The sequence below is a fragment of the Carettochelys insculpta genome, chromosome 1 (genome assembly GCF_033958435.1).
Source record: "Carettochelys insculpta isolate YL-2023 chromosome 1, ASM3395843v1, whole genome shotgun sequence".
NCBI classification, from domain to species: domain Eukaryota; kingdom Metazoa; phylum Chordata; order Testudines; family Carettochelyidae; genus Carettochelys; species Carettochelys insculpta.
Window position 1 is genome coordinate 177,262,350 of NC_134137.1, and position 23,887 is coordinate 177,286,236.

The window sequence follows — 23,887 nt, forward strand, 5'->3', positions numbered from 1 at the left end:
ATCAGCACAAATGGTTGCGTTTTTCCAAATGGTGTTCCTCCAGGCAACTAATACCCCAGGACGCCACCATACCTACGATTCTGGATTATTTGCTACAACTCAAACAAAATGGACTTTCGCTATCCTCTATAAAGGTGCATCTGGCGGCTATATCAGCGTTTCGGCATGAAGAGGATGGATCAACCACATTTGCCCATCCTGTTGTCTCGCATTTCCTAAAGGGGTTGGTGAATCTGTACCCCCCTCGGAAACCAATACCGCCGTCATGGAGTTTAGACCTAGTTCTACACACCCTCTTGGGACCGCCCTTTGAACCATTGGCTATGGTCCCCCTTTGACTACTTACTATTAAAACGACTTTCCTCCTGGCAATCATGTCAGCTCGCAGAGTGAGTGAGCTCGTGGCCATAATGTCCACACCACCCTGCACAATCTTCTCAAAAGAAGCGGTGGTCTTACAATTACACCCAGTCTTCGTTCCGAAGGTCTCTTCAGACTTTCATATCAACGAACCAATAGTGCTGCCCTCGTTCTATCCTAAGCCTCACAACTCAAATGAAGAGGCACGGTTGCACTTACTTGACATAAGAAGGGCACTGGCTTTCTACATCGATAGAACTAAACCTTTCCGGAAAACAGACAGACTCCTGGTGTCCATTGCATTCAGGTCAAAAGGAGAAGCGCTATCTTCACAGAGGACTTCAAATCACATTGTGTCTTGCATACGACTGTGTTAGGAGATTTGCAAGACGACTCTGCCAGTTCCGCCAAGAGCCCACTCTACTAGGGCGATGGCGGCGTCAACGGCCTTCTTCAAAGGCATCGCGCTGAGAGATATCTGCAGAGAGGCAACGTGGTCTTCCTATGACACCTTCGCCATGCACAGGATGCTTGATGAGGATACACGCCTGTCAACAGCAGTCCTTTCACAGTCAAGCTGCGCATAAATCGGGTACCCACCTCCTTTTTTGGGGGGGGTTACTGCTGGGTAGTCACCTACTGTGGAGCACCCACGGGGACCACTCGAAGAAGAAAGAAGTTACTCACTTGTGTAGTAACGATGGTTCTTCGAGATGTGTCCCCGTGGGTGCTCCACTACCCACCCGTTCCTCCCCACTTCGGAGCTCTCTTTGTGTGTTTTTTCAGGGGCGTCCGGAGCGGTTGATCAGGAACTGGCGGGGACCGGATCGCGCACGTGACCGTAACCGCGCAAAGAGCCGACGCGCATCGGCGCATGCGCGACCCGACGGAGACTGCTGAAGATTTTCTGAGCTGCGCCGCCGGGGTGAGCCCGACACCTACTGTGGAGCACCCACGGGGACACATCTCGAAGAACCATCGTTACTACACAGGTGAGTAACTTCTCTTTATTTTGGTAATCACTATCTGTACTGCTGACAAATATATCTAGGAGTATTGCTGGGTAGATATTGAGAATTTGTGGCTTCCTTTTAGGGGAAAAAAAAAGGTGTTGCTTGTGATTGTGGTGTGTGTGTTGGTACAGTGAAGAACACAGGTTTTGTTTAACGAAAATCCACACACATTCTTACGTATAGCTTGGTCACTGAGTCAGTGTAAATGTTTCTTTAGTGTCACCTTTCAGAAGAATTAATTCACTCTTGAAGGACTTGAGATATGAGCTTAGGGAAGTATTTGCACTGAATCATCCTCAAGTGTTACGTTCAGAGGTAACGATGCACTGTGGGGAGCTCTATGCCTCCCTGTACTAAGGTTAGTTTACGCAGACAAGTGGTTATTTCCAGCGTGACAGTTACTTCGCTGGGTTTCAGATAATCCTTACAAGAGAGGGAGTAATGCTCCAGCAGAGGATATGTGCAAGGGCTGCCTCCTCAAGGCAACATGAGGGGAGGGGGCATTTAAAAAACTTGGAGAGAAGGCAAGGGCCATATGCCTCTATTTTATTAATAGAGGTGGTGCAAGGTCTGGGATGGAGTTTGGGTGAAAAAAGGAGAAGGGGTTGTGAGCTGGAGCAGGGACAGGAGAAAAGGTTCAGGGATTTGGGTTATGACCTGGGGCAGGGAGCTGGAGGGCGAGATGGCGTGGGGTCCCATGGTGCAGGCTGTTGCTGGCAGGTGTTTACCCTAGGCAGTTTCCAGCCCTGCAGGCACAGCCCAGACAGCTCCCATTGACCAGTTTTTGTGGGTCAGTGTTGGGCCAGATCTGGCCTGTGCTTAGCCTGCCCCGAGCTGCAAGAAATTTTTAAACAATGAATCAGGGGTTAGGTAAAGCATATGCAATGACTAGTTGAGTTGTGATGTATCTTGCTGGCAGTAGTTGGATATTGCTGTTCCTGTGGAAGGCATGGTGACCACAGGCACAGTGTGACTGTTCAGTCACCAGGAAGCAGCAGGGAGAAATGGGCCAGGATCTTGGTGGTAACGACTACACAGTTTGCAAGACTTCAGAGTGCTGCTGTTCCCAAGTGTCAGCCAGTGTTGCTGGGTTTTCACACTGAGCTTCAGACTTGCCACCTTGAGAGTCTGATACTACAGCTGCAGAAGGTGCTTGTGGGTGCTACTGTATTGGAGCTGAGAGGAGGTTGGGCATGCTCAGGTAAAATGGCCAGGTTTGCATGATGTGGATCTTTAGAAAGACTGCTCCCCACTAGCACAGAGGTAGCACTCATCGTGCAGAATCATTAACGCGCATCCTTAGTGTTCATCTCACTCTCGCTGTGTATACGTGTTGTGACCGCTGCTGTATTAAAAGCCAGAACATCCTGCTTCTCGTTGTACGCATATCTTAAGGCATTTAATTGCTGCAATAATATTCTGGGTCTAGACCTCTCCCCAGTCCCCATCTAAATGACTATGCTTGGTCTGTGTGGATGTTCATGTGGGTTCTGTAGTGTTTCTAGGACATTCCAACCCAAGTACTACATCCCGCCTTTCTACTTGTGGGATAGGAGCAAGCCTGGTGAGCCAGCACTCGATTTTTGGATAGGTGCCAGTCCTCTCCAGCCTGTTATCATCTGGGGAACACTGGTTTACATCATGCAAGCTGCATTTGCTCCCTCCTGCTCTTTCATGGCAGAGCAGGCCCAAGAGCAGCAGGGAGAAAGCCCATACAGTTCCCTATTTTTGAGCTACTTCAGAAGGTAAGAGATTGAACTGGGCCTTGGCTGCTCACAGCCCACCAACCCTTACTCTGCGGCTTTGAGATACAATAACCACCGAAGGGAGCACCTCTCAATTTTAGTTCCTATTCCTCAGCTGAGGCAGAGCAGTTTTTTCAGATTCCAACCATGGAGAAAAAAACTCTGCTACCCACATTTGCTCCTTAGTCCTAGCTAACAGGTAACATCTTACCTATGGAACTGGGGCAGCCCAGTGCTGGCAATTCATGTTTTTTAAAAGAAGTGATGTATGACCACGGTGGCAGTTCAGTTTCTAGATTGCTGTGTTTTTTATGTAATCTAACTTTGATTTGTTGTCATACAGCAGTGACTTCCCAGAAGCTGAACTGACCTCTAACCCCTTACTGTACCAACAGAAAAGACCATAAAGCCTTGAGCCCAATTCAAGTGGCAGCACAGACAGTGTAGCCTTGGTGCATGAGTTACGTCCTTCTGCTCCGAGCAGCCAGCCTTCACTCTCACTCTAAATCCAAAAAAGGCAAAAGCAGACATTCCCTTCGTTAAGGGAATTCATGTTAATGAGTAAGCAGTGTTAAAAATCATCAGAAGCTAAATTCTCTTTCACCCATGAGGGAGGATTTGCTGTTTAAACAGGCCTCTTAATACCTACCTCCAAGCAAGATAGTAACTGTTGGAAGGTCACCCTGAGTGGGATGGCTGAGGACAGATGGTCCAGGTAGAGAATGGCTCTTTTATATTACAGTCAGTTTTGTTCTTCAAGATGATGTCCATATGAATTTCCATGTGCAGTTAAGATTCCTTAATAGTATGGTGAGAGCCTCTATTAGGCTCAATATCCGCCCCCACCCCCCCCAATATTGCAGCATCTCTAGGCAAGTTTCAAGGAGCAACCCATTAGAGAATTGAGCTTTCAAGCCACATTCTGCCATAAAAAGAGCTCAGCCCGAAGGAGGGAGTTTTCTGCTGGAGGCACAGAAACACACCTTCAGAAGCTGACTCCACAGTATCACACAAATGTGTCAGGCAGGCACATAAAGGGACTCGCCATTCGTTATGCAACTGCATCATCTTGGCATTACAGGCAGGTAAGTGAGAAATCCTTTGTGTTCAAAATTGATCCAGACCCATTAAGTATAGCTATGTGTGATTATAACTCTTTCCAAAAATATGTGGATACTAGCCAGCCTGGGTGGGGATGAGGGGCTGAAAGACAGATACCAATTTCAGGCTCCCCTTCTATTGGGACATTCTCACAATGGGGTTATTTGACTGACTGGGGTTTCATTTCACACAAGTGAAATGACACACCCAGTGGTCAACACTGGCCCCTGTACTCAGCATGAGGGGCAAGGAATAAGGCAAGTCAAAGGGAGAAATGCTCCCTTCTGTCATGTGGACAGACAGGGAAGTTAACGGCAAATAAATCAATTTTAGCGATGCAATTAGCATAGCTAAAATTGCATACTGGATTAGGTTTGGTGAAGACATAGCCTAAGCAGCTGTTCTCATGAGGCATAAGTATGGGGCAGAAAGTGGATACAGCCCAAACTGTCTCAAAATCAGGGTGGTGGTTTTTTTTTTAAAAAAAAAAAAGTGGTTGGCTCTGCCTCACTCTTTGCTTTCTTGTTGCTTGGAGGTGAGGGTATGGGCCCCCACAACATTCCGTGTATTACTAGATCTCGGCCAAAGAAGAGTAGTTAAGATATAACTATAGCTGTAATGTTTCCCAAGGATATTCTGATTTCTAAGGACTTGAGTTGATCTCCCTGACCCCATACTTTCACATCAGTATCACCTATGAGAATCTGAAACCTAGGGTATCCAATTCATTTTACAGCACAGTTGTGAGTGGGAAAGAGGACACTCCCTGAGCCAGGAAATCTGAAGTTATATTTAGGTAAAATGTGACTTCCTAAATCAGCAGAAGTAATAACTTAATTTGATAATTACAGACGTAAAGCACTCATTAAACAAACCACACATTTTATATTTACAATTCATTTTAGTTGATCACAAGCCTCTAACATTAAACATACTAAATTGGTTACAAGAGATGTAAAAATTAAAGGAAGTATAAAAAGGATGGGTGCAGGAGCAGATTGTTAAACATTTTATTTCATGTAACCAGTCAACCTTACTACTCCTGGCATTTTGAAAATCTGAAATGTTTAGTGGTATGTATGTCATTCAGTTTTGATCTTCAGGTAAGTGGGACAAGTTATTCAGCCATTAACAGAGCTTTTCTTATCTCTTAACCAGTAGTGATTTTGAAAACCAAGAAAAGGCTCTGTGACTAATGTGAAATACTAGGCCAGTACAGGCCTTCTGAGCAGATGTTTTGAAAAGTACTCCAAATGCAAGAATTTGAGTGAGGACACCATTCAAAAAGACAAGCACCAAACTTAGTTCATATAAAGGTTTTAGACTGGGTCAATAAAAATTTTTTTTGGATACATTTACCCCATACATACTAGGAAACAAAAAAGAAGATAGTGACCACACAGAGAATACAATGTCAATTTAAATAGTGACACTTGCTTCATCTTAAAGTATTTCCAGTTAGACAAAAATGAGATCTTTGATTTTTATTTCAAACTGCATGCATTGTTAGAATAAAAAACATGATGGTGACTAAATCAATCATTGGATGTTTACAGTCTGAAAAGATTAACACAATAGTAATAGTTACTCAAAACATAAGACTAGCTGAATTAAAAATACTATTGTGATTTACACAAAAGAGGGTTTGTGTGGAAATGTTAGCAGAAGAAAAGTGATCAGAGGGATTCTGAAGTTGATTTGAATTCTTTAATTACAATCATTACTTTGTGTACACATAGGAAACTTACTAATTTTAATTTCAATAAAATCATTTTAAAAATACCTGATGAACACCACAGCTAATTAAAACTAAAGTTTTTAAAAGAGCATGGTTTTCACTATCAAGCTGTTTAATCTATTTTGACTGACTGAAATGAAGTGGTATTTGTTTTGTACGCTGAAGAAAATTGTAATGTTTGTTCCAATTCTTTAGTAGAATGTTAAATACACTTACTGAATTTTGATTTTTTTTGCCTGCAAACATCAACTGAAGTATTTTTAAAGACAAGTTTTTACAAATGTTAAATTTGGGATCAAACTGTATCTGACAGAGACCTTTTAAAGGTAGAGTACTTGAATAAAAAGACACTGGTACTGTTTAGGTCCTAAATGTTATATTTCTGCATAGTATCCCAACCACTGTTTACATAATTATATACATTTGTTTGACTTCCCAAGAGAGATCACTCTTTTGAAGCACTGAGGTCTTTGTTTGAAGGTATAGTTGGAGGCCTACTGGCTTGGGTATCTCTCTGAAATAAAACATGCCCGCTATTGTGCCCTTATGCACCTTGGATATACAGTTTGTTCACTTTAAATGTATGGAACCAGATAATCATGTAAAACTCTTCAAGATAGTGTCAGGTACATTAAATACCCACATTCATTTGGTCAGTAATAAAAAAAAAAGTTAATTTTAATACTCCAAATGCTGTTTAATTGATTCTCATGGACTACCACACTTAGTGAAATTCTGGCTTCAATGACAAAACTCCTATTATTGTCATTGAAGCCAGAATTTCACTAACAGAACCACATTTTGCCCTTGTTTCCAAGTAGCACATTACACACACACATTTATTACAAAGATTATTTGCAGTTACTAACATGAATTGCTAATCTAAATATTAATAGCAAGGCAAGGTTTAAACATGTCGTTTTCGTCCTGGAAGCTTAGGGAAATCTTCAGGTAATAGAGCATGAACACGACATGTTGGGCATGTACTTTGTGTTTTAAGCCAGGTTCCAATACACTGTAAATAAAAGATGGCAAAACAACTGTCAGAAACCGTTTACTTAATTTCAGCTAAGTTAATAATCAATATCAAAAGTGGATTATTTACAAACAAGTAGTTTGCAAAGCATTAAATCTTAAGTTAAAATGCTTTGTAAAAAATCTAACCTCTTTCCGTTATGCCATTTACAACATATACCAATTATACAGTTACTTTTGTTTAACTTAAAAAGAATAACCAAGTAAACAGCTTTTCAATCATCAGCTTTAATAAATTCATACAGATCAGTAGTTAATTAGCATTAGTTGATTCTTCTTTAGCATAAGAACTTACTATAGATGCAGCTGTTCTCATCTATACCTATACTTTGAACAGAAACATTTTAGTGTCAAACTTACTAAAATATAAGAGAGCTTTCCCAATTGAAAATAAAGGAGTATTCTCAAACATGAGTATGAGCAAAGAATAAAATAAAAACAATGCACGAATTGCTACTTTAACATCAAATACTAAATACTACAGGTTGAACCTCTCCAATCTGGAATTCTCTCATCCAGCAACATCCGTAATCTGGCATGATTTTTGTTAGCTGGATGACCACTTAAGATAGGTGTGGCCAAGTTGCCCATGGCCCCATAAAGTTTGTTTGCATCTACCAGTCCTGACTCTGTTCTGTGCAGTTATTTAGCTCTAATTGACCCATAAATGTCTTAAGAGCCCAGAAATGGTGGACATGTTGGTAGTGCTGCTAGATGATACTGACCTCCCACGATCTGGCACCAGTCAGGTCCTACCTGTATAAAACCAGGGGCTTTTTTGAAAAGGAGAAAACTGTATAACAAAATATATTTGAATTAGATAGGTAGGGTCAAAAGACTCACAGGTAAATAGTGTGAGACTATAAAAAGAAATGATTAATCCTTACTCGTCTGTGAAAACTGTGTCCACATTCTAGCACACACACATCTTCCTGGCTTAGTTCCTCATGGCATATTATGCAGGGATCATCATCAGAGGTCTAGAGATGCATCAAATACATTTTAAATTATTTGAAGGTTAACAACTACTTTAAAACAATTTATCAGGTTTATTCATCTAGTTGTAACACATTAGACATGAGGGAAACAATGAAGATTTTTTTTCCAGCGGCACCCCCAGCAGGCTGCATGCTGTCCAAATGTAAAACAGGCATAGATCCTTCCCTGAAGAGCTTATGGCCTATTGTAACAAACCCATTCCTATCTTTTTTAAAAGCCAACAGAACAATAGTGTTTCTAAGCCAATAAGCTGTTAACCCAAGTGATGCTACTGAACCTGAGACTTCATTAAGTAATACTTTCACAGACAGAGCAATGAAATTATTAGGAAAAGGCAAAGTACAGTGATTGAAAGAGGTCAGGAATCTCATCACCCTTTTTGATTTCTATATTTTGGTAACTGTCTCCTACAAACAGCTCAGATAAATCATGTTCTGCCATCTCAATCACCTACAAACTAAATCCTAAAACACTTACACCTACCTACCATTGTTAGACACATTAGTCTTCTAAAAGCAGAGGCTAGAAAAACAGTATTTTATTTGAGTATTTCAGTGCACTTGTTAATTTTCAACATCAAAAGGGGGAAGATATCACCTTTTACAGATGAGTGTATTGGTACTGTCAGAAGTCCTGCAGCAGCACACTAGGGGCACAGCCAGGAACAAAATCACGAGAGACTTTCCGACTCCTTGCTCTGAAGAGCAGGGAACGCTCAGAACATTGACCAGTTGGGGATCACTGCTTTAAGCATTGTAAGCCAATCCCAACTGACTGGTAGATACTGGGAAGACTCCCAGTTGGTCTCTGGTGAGGGTGCTGAGCTGGCATACTGCTAGAAGTGGTCAGTGCAGCCCCATGTCAGAGGCCTTGGCATGCTAGTCCTGCCTGCAAGCACAATCTCCTGCCTCTGCAGTTCCCATTGGCCAGGAACAGAAAACTCTGGCCAGTGTGAGCTGAGGGGGAGGTGCTGGCAGAAAGAGGCAGTACACAGAGCCATGTGTTCTGCCCATGGGGCAAAATGGCCCCCTCTAAGCATAACCACAGATAGAAAGGGTACAGGGGCTGCTGTAGTACCATAGGTTATGTGCAGATAGTCCCAGTTCCACACCTCTGCTGCCTGTGATGCGGCCATTAGGACTGCCGCTGCTGGAGGGCTCTGAAATGGACCAGTTTTACTGCCACACCCCAGGGTCCTGCCCTGCCACCATACCCAAGGGCTCCACTGCTGGCCCCGTGGTCTGGCCCTGCTGTCAACCTTGCCGGCCTCAACAATAGGGAGCATGGAGGGGCACAGCTCAGCACCTCCACTTCAAAACTGTAGTGCTCCTGCTTCCAGGAGCAGCAGGAAGCCTGCCTTAGACTCACTGCACCAGCAACTGGGGGCCATAGGGTGATAAGTGTTGTCAGCCCCCTCCTGTACCCAGCACTACAAATTGCCTCCTGCACTCTCCCCCCCCCGCCTTTAAGGTCCACACCAAATACCTCCTGCACACCACGTACCACACCTGAGCCCCTCTGAGTCAGCATCCACACCCTCTCCTACACCCCAACACTGCCCCAGCCCAGATCCCCCTTCTGTATGTAGTCCATCTGTTTCCCAGAGCTTGCATCTATCACCCACCTGTGCACTTCAACCCCTGCCCCGGGCTCATCTTGAAGCCCCTTCCACACTGTGTACCCTTTGACCCCAGCCTAGAGCCTGAACCCCAACCTGGTTAGAGTGAGAGAGGATGGAGGAAACTGAGTAGGCGAGAGCAGGGGATGGAAGGGGCAGGGCCTCATGGAGGAGGCAGCGTAGCGCCTGGGTTGCCCTTAAATTCAAGAAGTGATCTTGGGCTTAAAAAGATTGGAGACCACTGGCCTGAAACAAAAAGCAGTGGATAAAAGGCACCCTTCATTCCATCTGTTGAGTGTATAAACATTGCTGTGCTGCATTTGGTGCCAAGTACTCACAAGCAGTCTTATTAATTTCTGTAGTGCATAAAGAGCTGATCTAAGACACATTATAAAATACCTTCTAAGAGCAATAGTAAACAAAATGAATACGGGTTTCCTTTTCTAAAATAAAGTTTGCGATCTCTTAAATTTCTTTTAAAATATAACTTACTTATTGAAATAGTACATCGTAAAATTTGCCCTCTTGTGTATTTTCATATTTCATAAACTAGGGGAAAAGTAAAGAAAACTTACAGCAGAATCATTTGATTTTGTCCATTTTGATGGTGATGCTCCTCCAACAAGTCTCCATGGTTGGTGGGTTGGCTGTGATGACAGAGTTGTTTTGTTTATGGCAGCTTTATACGAAAGCCTTGCCTTGGTTGGGCTAGATGCATTTCCTGCAGCAGGCTTTGCTCCAGTCTGTCCTACTGAAGCACAGGATGCTGGGTTCTCAGTTCTCTTTGCTGAGGTTGGAGACTACAGCGGTATTGAAAAGGAAATTATTGCTAAGCATTATACCATGACTTTCCTAAATAACATTCTGCATTCTTTTCACTGTTTTCATCAATTATGGTGCAAAAAGTCAGACACTTGCCATGTGGAATTCACAGCAAAGAAACCGTACCTTTTTATTGTTTTGATGGTCTAGGATGAGTTCTGTTACTCTGGTAAGGATTTCATCTGAGCTCAATCCTGAAAGTTTGTTTCCATTTTTAATTTGTACTTTTTTGATAAAGTCAGTAAGCTCAAAACTATAAGGGGAACAAAAAAATCAGTTTTACAACAGTTTGCATTATGATTCGATCAGCACAGTTGCAGTAAAAAGTGGCTTTTCTGCACTGGAGTTAGGTCTCTTCAGACCAACTTATCAGGCTCCTTGCTCCCCTACCCACCATCCTGATTTTGAGCCTCATATCCTGTCAGAGAATAGACTGAGCATTATCTGCTGTCTGAAGATCCTGAAAATGCCGTCTCACATATGCAGAGCTGCACAGATGTAGCTTTTGTTTATGGGACAGACTTGCTATGGTAGAGGTGGAGCAAGGTCACTGACACAATCCTTTTTGCCTCATCTAGAGAAGGAAAATATGAACTCTTGCTATGTCAGAGAAGATTTGGTAGCAAGTTATGGGGGGAGATGCCATCAGCTGGGGCTGTCTTACTGAAATGAACTGCTCTGGAAAACTGCGGACAGGAAGGGACTAGCCCATACAACTCAAAAGCATGGAAGACACCAGGCTGCAGAAATATCAAGCTAAAGACTTCAAAGCAGAACTTCATAGGTGATTTAAAAAAAAAAATCATACCCAGTTGGCACTGAAACTTCCACATCCATAAAAACATGTTTGTACTCAACAGCTGTTTACCAAGCCCAGCTGCCTTGCAGGTTAAATTCAACAATTTAAAAACAGTCAGCTGAAATAGCCTTCTTGGGTTTCTTCCTAGCAGAAAAATCTTACTTTTTTGAGAGAAAACTCAAGGGATTTTATAAATTTTCACTGTCCTTGTAGCATACCTAATCGTATGTAAACGGTTTAATGCTTATTCGGCAAACTTTTGTTATTCTATGAAAAAATAGTCTATGTGGTTAATCTAAATAAAAATAAAGACAGCCTTATTCATTGCACAATTAAAAGTCTATTTGCAAGAATACCAAGGTTGCATTACTGTTTTCTTTACTTTGCCTCTACAAATTACACGATTACAATCTGTTCTTCAATTACAATATAATAGGAAATTTTGTACCTCTTGCAACATTTATTCAGGCTTTTATACTTACACCAGTATGTTTGCAGGGAACAGATCACTACCTTTGAGAGAAGACTAACTAATGTAGAGGTAAGCAATTCTAAAACTGAGGGCTGCAAGTTTAGGTAGCCTAAGTGCCACAAACAGGATATTTTGCTATTACTTCTTCAGTGTATACTTCATGAGTTGTATGTTGCCTGACTGCTAACTATTTTAATATAAGTGACATGTGCAGTAGCAATTGTATAGAAATCTGGATAGCACTGCATGGTGTTCTAAAATGTTACATCTTACATTATTTTTAATTGTCCATGTAGAAACACAAGCAAACAACATTAATTCTGGCATTTCCTAACATGTGCCTAACAGTGGAACCGTGATTTTCTATCAATAATAAAAGGGTACTGTTCAGAGAATTTTCTCATTTAATAAGAGAGGAAAGGAAGTTGGTATAGTAGGGTCTCAACATTTGCAAGTGTTCCATGTTGAGAACCCTTGCGAATGCTGAATTTTGTGAACACTGTATGGCAGCCACTCCCTGATGGGAGCCGAGCTGCTAGGGCTCCTACCCAGAGCCTGGGGGAAGCGGGGGCTGCCAGTGCTCCATGACCCGGAGCCCCAGGGAAGCAGCTGCTCACAAAGAATGGAATTTGCGAACCTTAGGTTCACGAATGTTGTGACCCTACTGTAGTGCGATGGACATACCACCTTTTGTCAGGATTTGGAGGTAACAGCATGCATAAATTCCATAATCTGGAGCACTGTGGCTAGGTGTAACCAAAATGCCACAATGCAGTCTCACCTTGTGAAGTTTAAAGGGGGATCCTCTCTATTGTATGTCAAAGCAATTAGGTCACATCAGGGTGGGTTCCCTCATGCATGTCTCATCAAGTATGGAGCCCCAGTCCTAACTCCATTAGACTCAAATAATAATAAATGTTAGTCACAGGTACCTGCAGAGAATCCTCCTCCAGATGAATGTTTTACAAGATTAATGGGAAGATACAAGACCCCCAATAGAAAGAAAATCACCCAAGTATGTATCCTGCTCCCAGCTCAAAGTATGAGGTGACTCCCTCTCAAGAAACTCAGAATATGTTGACAGAAGTAAAAAAAAAAACAAGAAAAAAAAACTTTTCAAACAGTAATACCTTGTGTAGTGTGGAAATATGGCTGCCAGATGCTCCATGATATTATCAAGTGCTTTTGAAAGCACCTTCTTGTTTGGAACAGCTCCCAGCTGTGTACCTGATGATGGTTTATCTAGCTGTCTTTGGTTTGACTGGAGGTTCTGAGCAGTAATTCCAGAAATCCCTGAAGGCTGGACTACTGGGAATTGGTCAGGGTATGATGCTTCTGAAGTTTCAGAGGGTAGTTTCATCGATCCATTCTTTGCAAAACGAGACTTAGGACTTTTACCTGCTGTTTTATTTCCAGCATGTACAGTGATTGTGGAACGCACTGGACTTTGATCTTTAGAGCTTGAAAATGCAGGAAGTAAATTTGGAGATGAACACATTAAGATAGCTGGATCACTAATAGGAGGACTGCTTTGCATTACCTACAAAAAAGTTCCCCCACAAAGATGAAGAGTAATTAAAATATTAGTCAAGTACTGTTTTCAAACATGTTAAAGCTACTGCTACTTCATGGACAGGCTTCTACTTAATTTGAGTAGGTAAGAAGAAAATGCATAGTAAAAAACGACACTTCATCTTGACCTTACTTACCCTTTCAGTGCTTTTATAGCGCACATGCAAAATCATATCCTCTATCGTAATCATGCAGTACCTACAGATGACATTTGCTCCAAACGTAATATAACATGCACGCAAATGCAAACCTTACAGCGCCTTACTGTTATTTTAAGTTACAGAGAGTTCTCATGGGTTAGCTACAAAAATAGGGCCTGGCTAGTCATGGTTTTACAGAAAAAATGTTTTGAAAGGAGCTATGAGGCATTTCGTTGTTAAAGACTGCAAGATGGCAGGGAAGAAAGCTGTCAGTCAGAGCCATATAAAAGTGGGTTTGGTTTTTTTTCCCTTGTGTTTTTAATTTTAAGGAATATATTTACATTTTTATATAGAAAAATTCACCATCCTGAAAGGCCCTGCAGGGTTAGAATTTATTTTCATCACTGGCCTCTTTAGGAAAGGATATGCTTATCCTCACTGAGGCTGCATCTAGACTGCAGGGAACTCTCAGCAGAAGGTAAGCAAATTGTGCATTGCGATTTGCTAAATTTTTTTTTCTGACAATTTTGTCAGGAGAGGCTTTTCTGACATTTGGCCCATCCAGATGGGGCCAAATGTTGGAAAAACCCCTGTCAAGGAACGAGGTGCACAAGGATTCGACAGAATGCTCCCAACTAGAAGATCTCTGCTGACAGATCTGCAGTCTGGACATGCGCTCTGTCAACAAAACTTCTATTGACGGAAGTTCTGTTGACAAAAGCCTGCAGTCTAGACTTAGCCTTAGAATACAACTGTGCCCCACTTACTCATGAGTAGAGCCATACTCCACATGTAGACCCAATGAATCAAATTAGTGGAAACACCATTTGAGTAAGTTACTCCTCTGTGAATACCAAAAGCAAAACAATATGATTTGTGATATGTCATGATCTGGGTGTCCCAAAAGCTTGAACCAGATGAGTCTGCATCATGAAAAGTTGCTCTGTTCTGTTCCTTCTAAAACATCTGGCACTAGTCACTGTTGGATATTGGACTAGATCAGGGGTCTGCCACCTGCGGCTCCCAAGCCACGTGACTCTTTAAGGACTTCTTTGTGGCTCCCAATGATACAATTACCAAGTAAAAAAAATCAACTTCCTGATTATTTTCAATAACTGGTGAATCTCTAAAAGCCCCAAAATGAACAACTCATAACTCAACAGCAAACAATACAGGAATGCAAAATGCAGGATAACGTCCCCTTTAATACATGCAGTGCATTGTGGGATATGACACTATATCTGTGTTTTTGATCATATTGCTAATAAAGTCTTGATTTTTGAAAAGGAAGCTTGTGGCATTCCTGCTGTGATGGACAATACACATTTTAAGAAAGAAAACAAATTAAACATGAAGTAAAATTGGCATAATTAAAGTAGGTTTGGGAGTGAAAGTCAGCAAGATAGTGGTACACACACCCACACGTAAGTGTGAGAGCACAGAAAATGTTTGTGAATGTCCTGCAGTAAACATGTATCACATCATTGCATGTGCACTGTTCTTAAAATAGAAGTTATAGAAAGTGTGGCTTGATGTTATTTAATAGGGACCATCTTGTATTCACATGCATTGTGGCCCTTGAATTACAAATTTTTTACCAAATTGGAAAAAAAAATGGCTGTTCTTGCTGTTTTGGTTGCTGACCCCTGAACTAGATGGACAGCTGGTCTGACTCAGTATGGCCAATCTGATGTTCTAGAATTAGACTTATAATACCTGTTATGTACATGTGAATTTGTTTGTACAGCTCTTACGAAAATGGGGCCCTGGTCAGTGTTCCCTGTAAGCTGAGTGCGTGGGTGGCCACTCAGAAGAGATTCAAATGCCAACCAGCTGATTAGCAGAGCACCCACAGCTAGGGTATGTTTATTTCTACTGGTGGTTCACATTTACACATGCCTCAGTGCAGATAATTTATTTCACACGTGGATGGAAAAATAAATCTATACATAGATGAAAAAGATTAGAGGGAACATTCGCCATGCTCCATTATTGAGGCCCTTAGGTGCTAAAGTAACACAAACATTTGGGTTTTGTTAAAAAAAGATCTGAATGATTATATAGAACAATCTCAAAAATATGAACACCAGAATTGGGTGACAGGTCATTGCCTCGCCCCTGAGACCCAGGTATTTGCAAGGACAAAGCATCCCAGGGCCTGCTCTGCTCAGCCCGGCCAGGTGACATGCCGGCTCTGGTTCCCACACTGCTCCTCCCCCACACCTCAAATTTTTCAGCTCGTTCAGCCTCTTTCTCCACAAGCCAGGCCTGGGCAGGGAATAGAGCCGCTTCTGCTGGGTGAGGGAAGGTCGTCGCTCTGGCTAGCTGCCTCTGCAACTGGATGTGACCTCTCAGGTCGTAATGCCAGTCATCTTTCCCATCCATATGTTCTGGGCGACCTGCATGGACATCCTCCTGTTTCCTGTACAATGGTGAGTGCCCCAGGCAATAGCAGATTAGTTTCAAAGTTGTATTAATTGACCGTTCAGTTGTAACATTTTGAAAATACACCCGTAACTTTTTGTTCCAAGGTGCTGTGCACGTCTTCCAAGGTCAGAACACTGATCTCTCCTCTGGGGCTCACGATCGTCTCTCCCTGCAGAAATGGAACTTTCCAGAACAAACAGGAAAGTGAGCCCTGCAGGAATTTCACTCCCCTGTCATTGGAGAAGACAGTCTGCCCAGACTAGGTCACAAAACGGAGATGGACTCAGATGTACTCGAATGGAGGAATGTGCCAGCTCTGAGTTCCTGAGTTGCAGCAAATATTTGAGCATGGACTGCACTGAAGAAGGTTTGGGCAAGACACCTTGCTCTGATACCCGGTGGGAGAACCTCATCCACTTTGTCAGTATGTCAGTCTTGGGGACGGCTTCTGGCTTCCCAGCAGGACCTGTGAGACATCCTCTGAACAGGTATGTTCTTTCATGCTTAACCATGATGCCCCCAGGCTGAGAGATGCAGAGATGAGAGATGGGGAGGCAGGAGATGACTGGGTTCCTGCTGCAACAGATCTGAGTAGTTGGGGAGGGACCACGGCAGATACAGTGCTGTGCTCTTGAGCGTACCAAACCAGTGCAGGCAAGGCCACGCTGAGGCAATTGCTCTGTTTGATCTGAACTACGTCCCAGCTGTTGAGTGATTGCAGAAGTGTGTACATCAGACCCTTGTACTGTGGCAGAGTCATCTCAGAAAGGGAGCCCCTGCCAATCCCAAAACTGGTAGCAGTGCCTGTTCTGCCGGGTGGTGAACAGGTTCACAAGGGGAAACCCACATCTCTGGAGGATGACACATGCCACTTATGATAAGAGACACTCTTGCTGAGGTGATCTGCTAGAATACTGCCAATCCCTGGATGGTAACCTGCTTCCCGGTGGGGAGCAGGGTCAGTATTGTGGCTGATGCAGAAATCACAGAGAAGGAACACTTCCGGGCACAGAGATGATGAGTCATCTCCCTCCCACCCCTCCTGATGTTGAACATCAAGACTATGCGGTCCCTTAGGACTTGCACTATCTTGCCCAATGTGCAGCAGAAAGAACCTGCAAGACAAATAAAAATGAGGGAGCTCAGAGTGGTTTATGTGCAACTGCACCTCCTCTGGGCTCTGTGATCCTTGAGTCTGGAGATTGCCCAGATGCTCCTTGCTCAGCCAAGATCCTGGGACCTGGAGCTGCTCTTGAGCAACAAACCATCGAAGTAAGTGTAAATCTGGACACTGCAGTGCCTGAGGTAGGACACCACTACCGCCATGCAACTGGTGAACAGTAAATTGGCAGTAAGTGAGCCCGCACCATAAACCAAAGAAACCATCTGTGACTGGAAATAGCAGCATGTGGAAGTATTCACCCTTCAGTTCATACCAGTTTCCTTGAACCAGGGCGGGATGATGGCGGCCAAGGAGAATATGGAGGAAATTGACTTTCTGTAGACACTTGTTGAGATTCCAGAGATCTCTGTGGGCCTTCTGGATTAGGAAATATTGGGAAAAGAAAAGACAGTTACCTTTTCTATAATGTGTTCTTCGAGATGTGTTGCTCATCCATTCCACAGTAGGTGCCTGGACTTACCTTGTGCACCAGTGCTGCAAGTTTTTCCTGTAGGGGTAGCAACTCCAGCAGCGGCAGTTCTATGGCACAGTATAAGGGGTGCTGCATGCTCCTCCCATCCTCAGTTTCTTGTCACCAGAAACTGCATCAGTGAGGAAGGAGGGCAGGATGCGGAATAGACATGAGTGACACATATTGAAGAACATGAACTATGGAACAGGTAACAGTCTTTTCTTCTCCAAGTGCTTAATCATGTTCATTCCATAATGATGATGGCATAGTATACAGTGAATGTGTGCACCAGTGACCATATAGCTGACAGATGTCCTGGACCAGGAACTGAGCCAGAAACACTGCTGAAAAAGCCTGTGCCCTGGTCAAATGGGTTCTCATGACTGTACGCTAGGGAATGCCAGCTAGGCCATAGCAGGCGTGGATACATGAGGTGATTCAATTTGAAATTGTCTGTCTGGAGATTGTGTGACCTCCACATTTACTTCAAACATTTCGGTAGATTTCCAGAGCGACTCAGGCTGGTCTAGCTAAAAGGCCAAGGCCTATCTCACATGCAATATCTGGAAGCATCTCTCCCCACTTATGTGTGGGGCCTCAGACAAAGGACTGGCAGGAAGATCTCCCAGCCCCTGTGGAAAGTGGACTCCACCTTGGGAAGAAAAGCAGTGTGGCCGAAGCTGGAACTTGTACTTTTGGAAGGCTGTGTACAGAGGGGAGCTCAAGAGCTCACTATGCTGTTCAATGGAAACTTGTAGCAGGTCCAGCAGCCAGATGCCTTGGTCAATATCCAGCAGTGAGGACAAATGTCTGCTATGCCCATGCTGTAGCTGCAGACAACTTCAATAACACTGACATAGTTGAAGTCAGCAGTGCTGGTGAGGTTTCACTGCCTCATACCAGATATGATGTGCACCTCTGTCTTTGATACAAATCAATTTCTCACAGGAAAAGCAGTGTTTGAATCCTGAAGGTTTGCAGTCTGCCATGCAGTTCATATGTAGCACCTTGCCGTCCTGAACATGGGAGCTGCTCACTGGTGATCTTTTCCCTTTTTCTGAGCATCCAATTCCATAAGAATGAGAAGATGGTGATTTCTTTGAGGTTGGTTAAAAACAGTTTTACGAACTCTAAAGAGAGTGCCAAATCAGACACTTGCTAAGTTCCATCTCCTCCTACTGGGCACCAAAAGGGAACTAAACGAGGATCTCTGCTACCCACCCTTTCAGCCCTCATACAAAAATGCACCAACATGTTTATTTAAAAAAAAAAAAACAACCCTACAGTCTCAAATGCACGAAGCACAAGTGTACCTACGGTGGGATTCAGGCCGACAAGACCTCAAAGAACTTAGTGGTTTCATTTGCTACTTATGGAACAAAAAACAAAGCAGAACAGCTTTGAGATACTTACTGAAATGGTGGGAGGAGGCTGAAGATCAGCAACCTGAACTTTAGAGAGATCATTTAGGTGTGCACCATTTTTCACCAAGTGAATTTTCTCTTCATACTGAGACTACAGACAAGGACAAAGAAACCAAAACCCATCAGCCATTTAAAAACTCAAAGTATCAATTAACATTACTACATTTTATTAATAGAGGCCAAAGACCTAACATATGGAATTAAAGCTACCTAAAAGCTTGATTTTCTCTTTTATGTTACTATAGAGATTGAAAATCTGACCATACAAAGATACATTCATCAATTTTACAGATTTAGGATTACTGAGACAATTTTTATCCAGCTATGTGTACCCCCACCAGTTGTTGAGCTTCCTAGGATTTTTTCTGTTTTAAATGACCTTCTTGTTTATTTTCCATATCCCATCCCAAACACAACAGAAGACATCATAAGATATGTGGACTTGGTAAGATAATGCAAAAAGGTGGTTATCTTTTTGGCCTGTGGATGAGAGACTTTAGTCTGCAAGGATGCCTGTGTAAACCAACACCTGGGCTTGCATGAAGTCAAAGAGGCTTAATTTGAAAACCCCTAACCCACATGGAGCTCTGCTGAGTTCCTATCGTGCCATAAAAGCACAGGTATGTATACCTCATCAGAGCTCTTAGAAGCTATTCCTTAAAGAAAATATATCAAGAATAGCTTTTTGAGATCTATATTAAATAATTCACTATAAATGCAAATATGATTGTTAAAGTATTTTCAAACTAACAATTTACGCTCCATATGTAAAGCCAAAGATATAAATATTGTTTTGTTTAACAGATTAGACACATCACAATTCCTTTTTTGGGAAGATGAAATAATCAAGGAGGACTCTTGTAGTACAGAAAAATATGTTTGGAAAACAGACTTACTTCTACTTTTTCCTTTTCCTTCTCGATACGTGAAATAAATGTTTCCCAAGAATCAATCTGTGACTTCAACTGAGGTAACGCTGACATGGAACCACTAAAATATTTCAAATTTCAGTTCAAAATAATGCAATACAAAATCACTTACAAACTCAATTTAACAGAGAAAACTCTTACCCAAAAGTGTAATAATCTCCTTCCCCTCCCATATAAATCATAACAGAAAACTTCAGTCAAACAGGCTTTTACCAAATTAGAGTAACAGTGTCTTTCTACTAATTTAACCCTTAGAAGCTGGCCAGTCTTGGAAAGTAAAAACCCTTAAGCAACTCTCAGATTGCTAAGGGTGACCCAAGAACTGGAGAAGAAGCTGGGCAGGGAGGAGAAAGGCCCTTGAGTCAGTGCCAGCTTTCTCTCCTCACATGCAGAAACAGACCTCCACCATGGTCATCAGCCTTGGTCCACTTCCTATTAATTCTCCCTTACTCTTACTGTCAAAGGGAGGAAAATGTGGGCAGGTTTCAGCTGCTTGAACCACCATACATAAACCAGAAAACTGATAGAGTCAGAAAGTCCTTTACTCTGGATTTTTCACATGGGGGCTACTCAAGAAAGTGAATGCTAACCACCAAGACAAATTTATTTTTCTTTACAAGTGATGCAATTCAAGTTAATAAATGCCACTTTGCCTTTCTAAACTTTAAGAACTTAATTTTTCAAGCCTGTAAAATCTGATGGAAAGCATCAAAAACATGTTCTTAGAGGTGGTGGTATTATACTCCAAAAACATATTTAGCCGTCTGAAAAACGATGGCACTTAACTGAAGAAATCAGTGCAGCTAGTGATGTGAATACCTGTTATCTCCAGGAGAAATGTACCCTTCCATTAAACAAATTAAAAAAAGTCCTCCTTAGCGAGAGAAAACAACAGGAACAGGAAAGTAAACAGATTATACACAATTTCAATCTGCATATGTAAAAATATAGTATCTCGAATAAAATGCAATTGTAGATAAATTAGTGACAATGTTCTCTATAAAGATGTGTATTACGTTTTGATTTTGTAATCCTTATACAAATTCTAGTGGTGTATTAAATGCATACCTGGTCATTAACTTCAGGAATTTAAGATTTGTTTCTGCATTTGCAGCTACGCTGCATAACTTGCATACTTCAGTGTTCTTCCAGTTTTCAAGTACTGACACCTAAAATTAAATTCACTGATTAAAAAAAGACACACAGTACAAGCATTTTCCTTAGTACATGCCGCAAAGTGAATTACTAATTCAGCCTCAATCTGATCAAAATAATCGGGGTTTTGTCATGCAATGAAATACATTTCTGCTCAGGGAAGGCCTAAGACTAGAACTGTAAAGTCCAATAATAATTCAAGGATCGCCACACTTGTGGGTTATGATACTTGCATATGCACCACAAGTCACCCTCTCCCCCCCTATGAATGCCCTCCCCTAGAAACCCAGCAGAGGGCTAGGGGGCTGCCTAGCTGTACATCCCAGCAACTCATCAGAGCCACTGCCACTGGAGCCAGGGTTGCAAGAGCCGCACTGCTCCAGACCAAGGCCCTCAGGGACATGGCTGGGCTAGGGCAGCAGAAGCCAAGCTGGGCCGTGGCTGGCTGGAGCTGTGCCGGGGAAACTGCTGCAGGGGGCCTCTGCCACTGCTGCCACACACACATCCCACAAAGTAGGCAAGTGCATGCATGCAGCAGGTGGAGGGGCACTCTACATGTGCGGCTCTGCTTAGCCACATTTTGCCATGTCCCAGTGCCTGATTCACCACATATGATGAACAGGTAGCTCACTGGACACCCCAGGACTAGAACATCCCTGTAGTGAGGTATTTCAAGCCATGTTAAAATGCAGTGGCAGAAATGTGTGCGAGAACTTAATCTCTCTCAAGTGGCTGTAAACAATCTGTTGAGAATTAAAACTTTCATAAATAGAGAAACTCTTTCCATCGTCACCCTTTGAAAACAGGTTACCTTGATATTGTGCATTATTTTTGATTAAAAAACCCTATTTATCTATTTCAGGAAAGATACACAGACTTCTAGCTCAATGAGGACCACCTTTTTTAACATATCTCTTGCAATCACAAGCAAAGCTGAAAATCAAAAACTTCCTTACAGGAAAAGTTACAATCTCTTTTATTCAAGAAAGTTCAAGACATTCTGAACATAGAGAAAACAGACCAGTTTTAGAGGAAATCACTCACCTCAGGGGGAGTCCTATTTAAAAGATACCAGCTTTGAATGAACTATTCAAAAGGATCTATATTCTAATTCTACTAGCAACAGATGTGCCGAAAATCCTTTTCAAAAATCAATAATTAATAAAAGAATAATTTTTTTAATTCCCACTAAAAGAAACTATAGTGTCAGAGGAGTAGCCATATTAGTATGTAGCTTCACAAAAAACGGGCAGTCCGGTAGTACCTTAAAGATTAACAATTTTATTTATTAGGTGGTAAGTTTTGATGGGTAAGACCCACTTCTTGAGATGTGGAGCAAAAATAAGAATCCAGGGCATATATACGCATAGTAGGGAGGGGAAGAGAAGAAAAGGCGGAGTTGGGGAGAGTCACCTGTCGTTAATAGGATCTTTGGAAGGAGTAAATTAAGTAGGATGGGTGTCTCCTGTGATTATCAAAGGTCAGAAAATTATCCTTGTAATGCGTAAGATAATCGAGATCTAAGCATAACAGATAGAGAAATTACTCACTGTACTAATGATGGTTCTTCGAAATGTGTCCCCGTGGGTGCTCCACGATAGGTGTCGGGCTCGCCCCGGTGCCGCAGATCAGATCTTTCCAGCAGTTTCTGCTGGACCACGCATGCGCCCGCGCGCGCTGCTCCCCTGCGCGCTCCCGGCCACGTGCGCAATCCGGTCCCCGCCAGTTCCTTGACCAACCGCCTCGGATGCTCCTGAAAAACACCAAACAGAGATCCGAAGCGGGGAGGATGGACGGGTGGTGGAGCACCCACGGGGACACATCTCGAAGAACCATCGTTACTATGGTGAGTAACTTCTTTCTTCCTAGAGTGTCCCCGTGGGTGCTCCACGATGGGTGACTACCCAGCAGTAACCCAAGAAAGGAGTGGGTAATCGGGTTATGTGCAGCTTGCCCCCGAAAGGACCGCTGTCGAGAGGCGGGTATCCTCTTGGAATACCCGGTGTAGGGCATAATGCTTGGCGAAGGTGTCATAGGATGACCAGGTCGCCGCTCTGCAGATGTCTTTTAGCGCGATGCTCTTGAAAAAGGCTGTTGATGCCGCCACCGCCCGGGTGGAATGAGCCCTAGGCGGGGCCAGTAAAGGAGTCTTTCGAAGTTCGTAGCACATCTTTATGCAGGACACAATGTGCTTTGAGATTCTCTGTGAAGAGAGACCTTCTCCTTTTGACCTGGGAGCGAGAGAGACTAAGAGTCTGTCCGTTTTCCGGAAGGACTTAGTTCTGTCTATGTAGAAGGCCAACACCCTCCTCATGTCCAGCAGTGCCTCCTTGCTGGAGCTATGAGGCTTCGGGTAAAACGAGGGTAACACTATAGGTTCGTTAAGATGGAACTCTGAAGAAGCTTTTGGAACAAAGGCTGGGTGCAGCCATAAGGTTACTGCCTCCTTTGAGAATACCGTGCAGGGTGGCGTTGCCATAACTGCTGCGAGCTCACTCACCCTGCGAGCTGACGTGATTGCAAGAAGGAAGGTTGTCTTTATCGTAAGGAGACGGAGGGAAACCGTGGCTAAGGGTTCAAAGGGTGGTCCCGTTAGCGCGCTGAGCACCAGGTCCAAGCGGTTTCCAAGGGGGGTACAGGTTTACCAGCCCCTTCAGGAACCTGGTAACAATAGGATGGGCAAACGCCGTGGGCCCTTCCTCTTCATGCCGAAAAGCCGATATAGCGGCGAGATGGACCTTCAACGGGGAGAGGGAGAGCCCGCCTCTCTTGAGGTCCAGTAAGTATTCTAGTATGACAGGTATAGGCACTTGAAGGGGAGCTAGCTGCTTGGTGGAACACCATGCAGTGAATCAAGTCCATTTCTGTTTGTAGGTCTTCCTGGTGGAGATCCTTCGGCTACTT

The 23,887-nt window shown here is 43.0% G+C and overlaps 2 protein-coding genes across 8 annotated transcripts in view; one reads left to right on the top strand and one right to left on the bottom strand.

Moving 5' to 3' along the window:
- Nucleotides 1–23,887, top strand: part of VPS26C (VPS26 endosomal protein sorting factor C) — a 75,857-nt gene that overhangs the window by 38,258 nt on the left and 13,712 nt on the right. The window contains exon 8 of one of the 3 annotated variants that reach the window (XM_074996189.1): nt 11,010–12,744. The exons of the other annotated variants lie outside the window; for them this stretch is intronic. Coding sequence (XP_074852290.1) covers nt 11,010–11,098 — 89 coding nt within the window. The 3' untranslated portion in view covers nt 11,099–12,744. Of the gene's footprint in view, nt 1–11,009; nt 12,745–23,887 lie in introns of those variants that run through there. 3 annotated transcript variants of the gene reach the window in all.
- TTC3 (tetratricopeptide repeat domain 3) overlaps nt 5,101–23,887 on the bottom strand; it is a 150,077-nt gene continuing 131,290 nt past the window's right edge. For 4 of the 5 annotated variants that reach the window (XM_074996150.1, XM_074996167.1, XM_074996140.1 and 1 more), the window contains 8 exons: nt 20,897–20,997; nt 19,796–19,889; nt 18,889–18,990; nt 12,833–13,242; nt 10,558–10,684; nt 10,185–10,409; nt 7,880–7,972; nt 5,101–6,972 (listed from right to left, as the gene is read on the bottom strand). In XM_074996150.1, the coding sequence (XP_074852251.1) occupies nt 6,865–6,972; nt 7,880–7,972; nt 10,185–10,409; nt 10,558–10,684; nt 12,833–13,242; nt 18,889–18,990; nt 19,796–19,889; nt 20,897–20,997 (1,260 nt within the window). In that variant the 3' untranslated portion in view covers nt 5,101–6,864. Of the gene's footprint in view, nt 6,973–7,717; nt 7,786–7,879; nt 7,973–10,184; nt 10,410–10,557; nt 10,685–12,832; nt 13,243–18,888; nt 18,991–19,795; nt 19,890–20,896; nt 20,998–23,887 lie in introns of all 5 variants that reach the window. The other variant, XM_074996159.1, reaches the window with a different exon arrangement.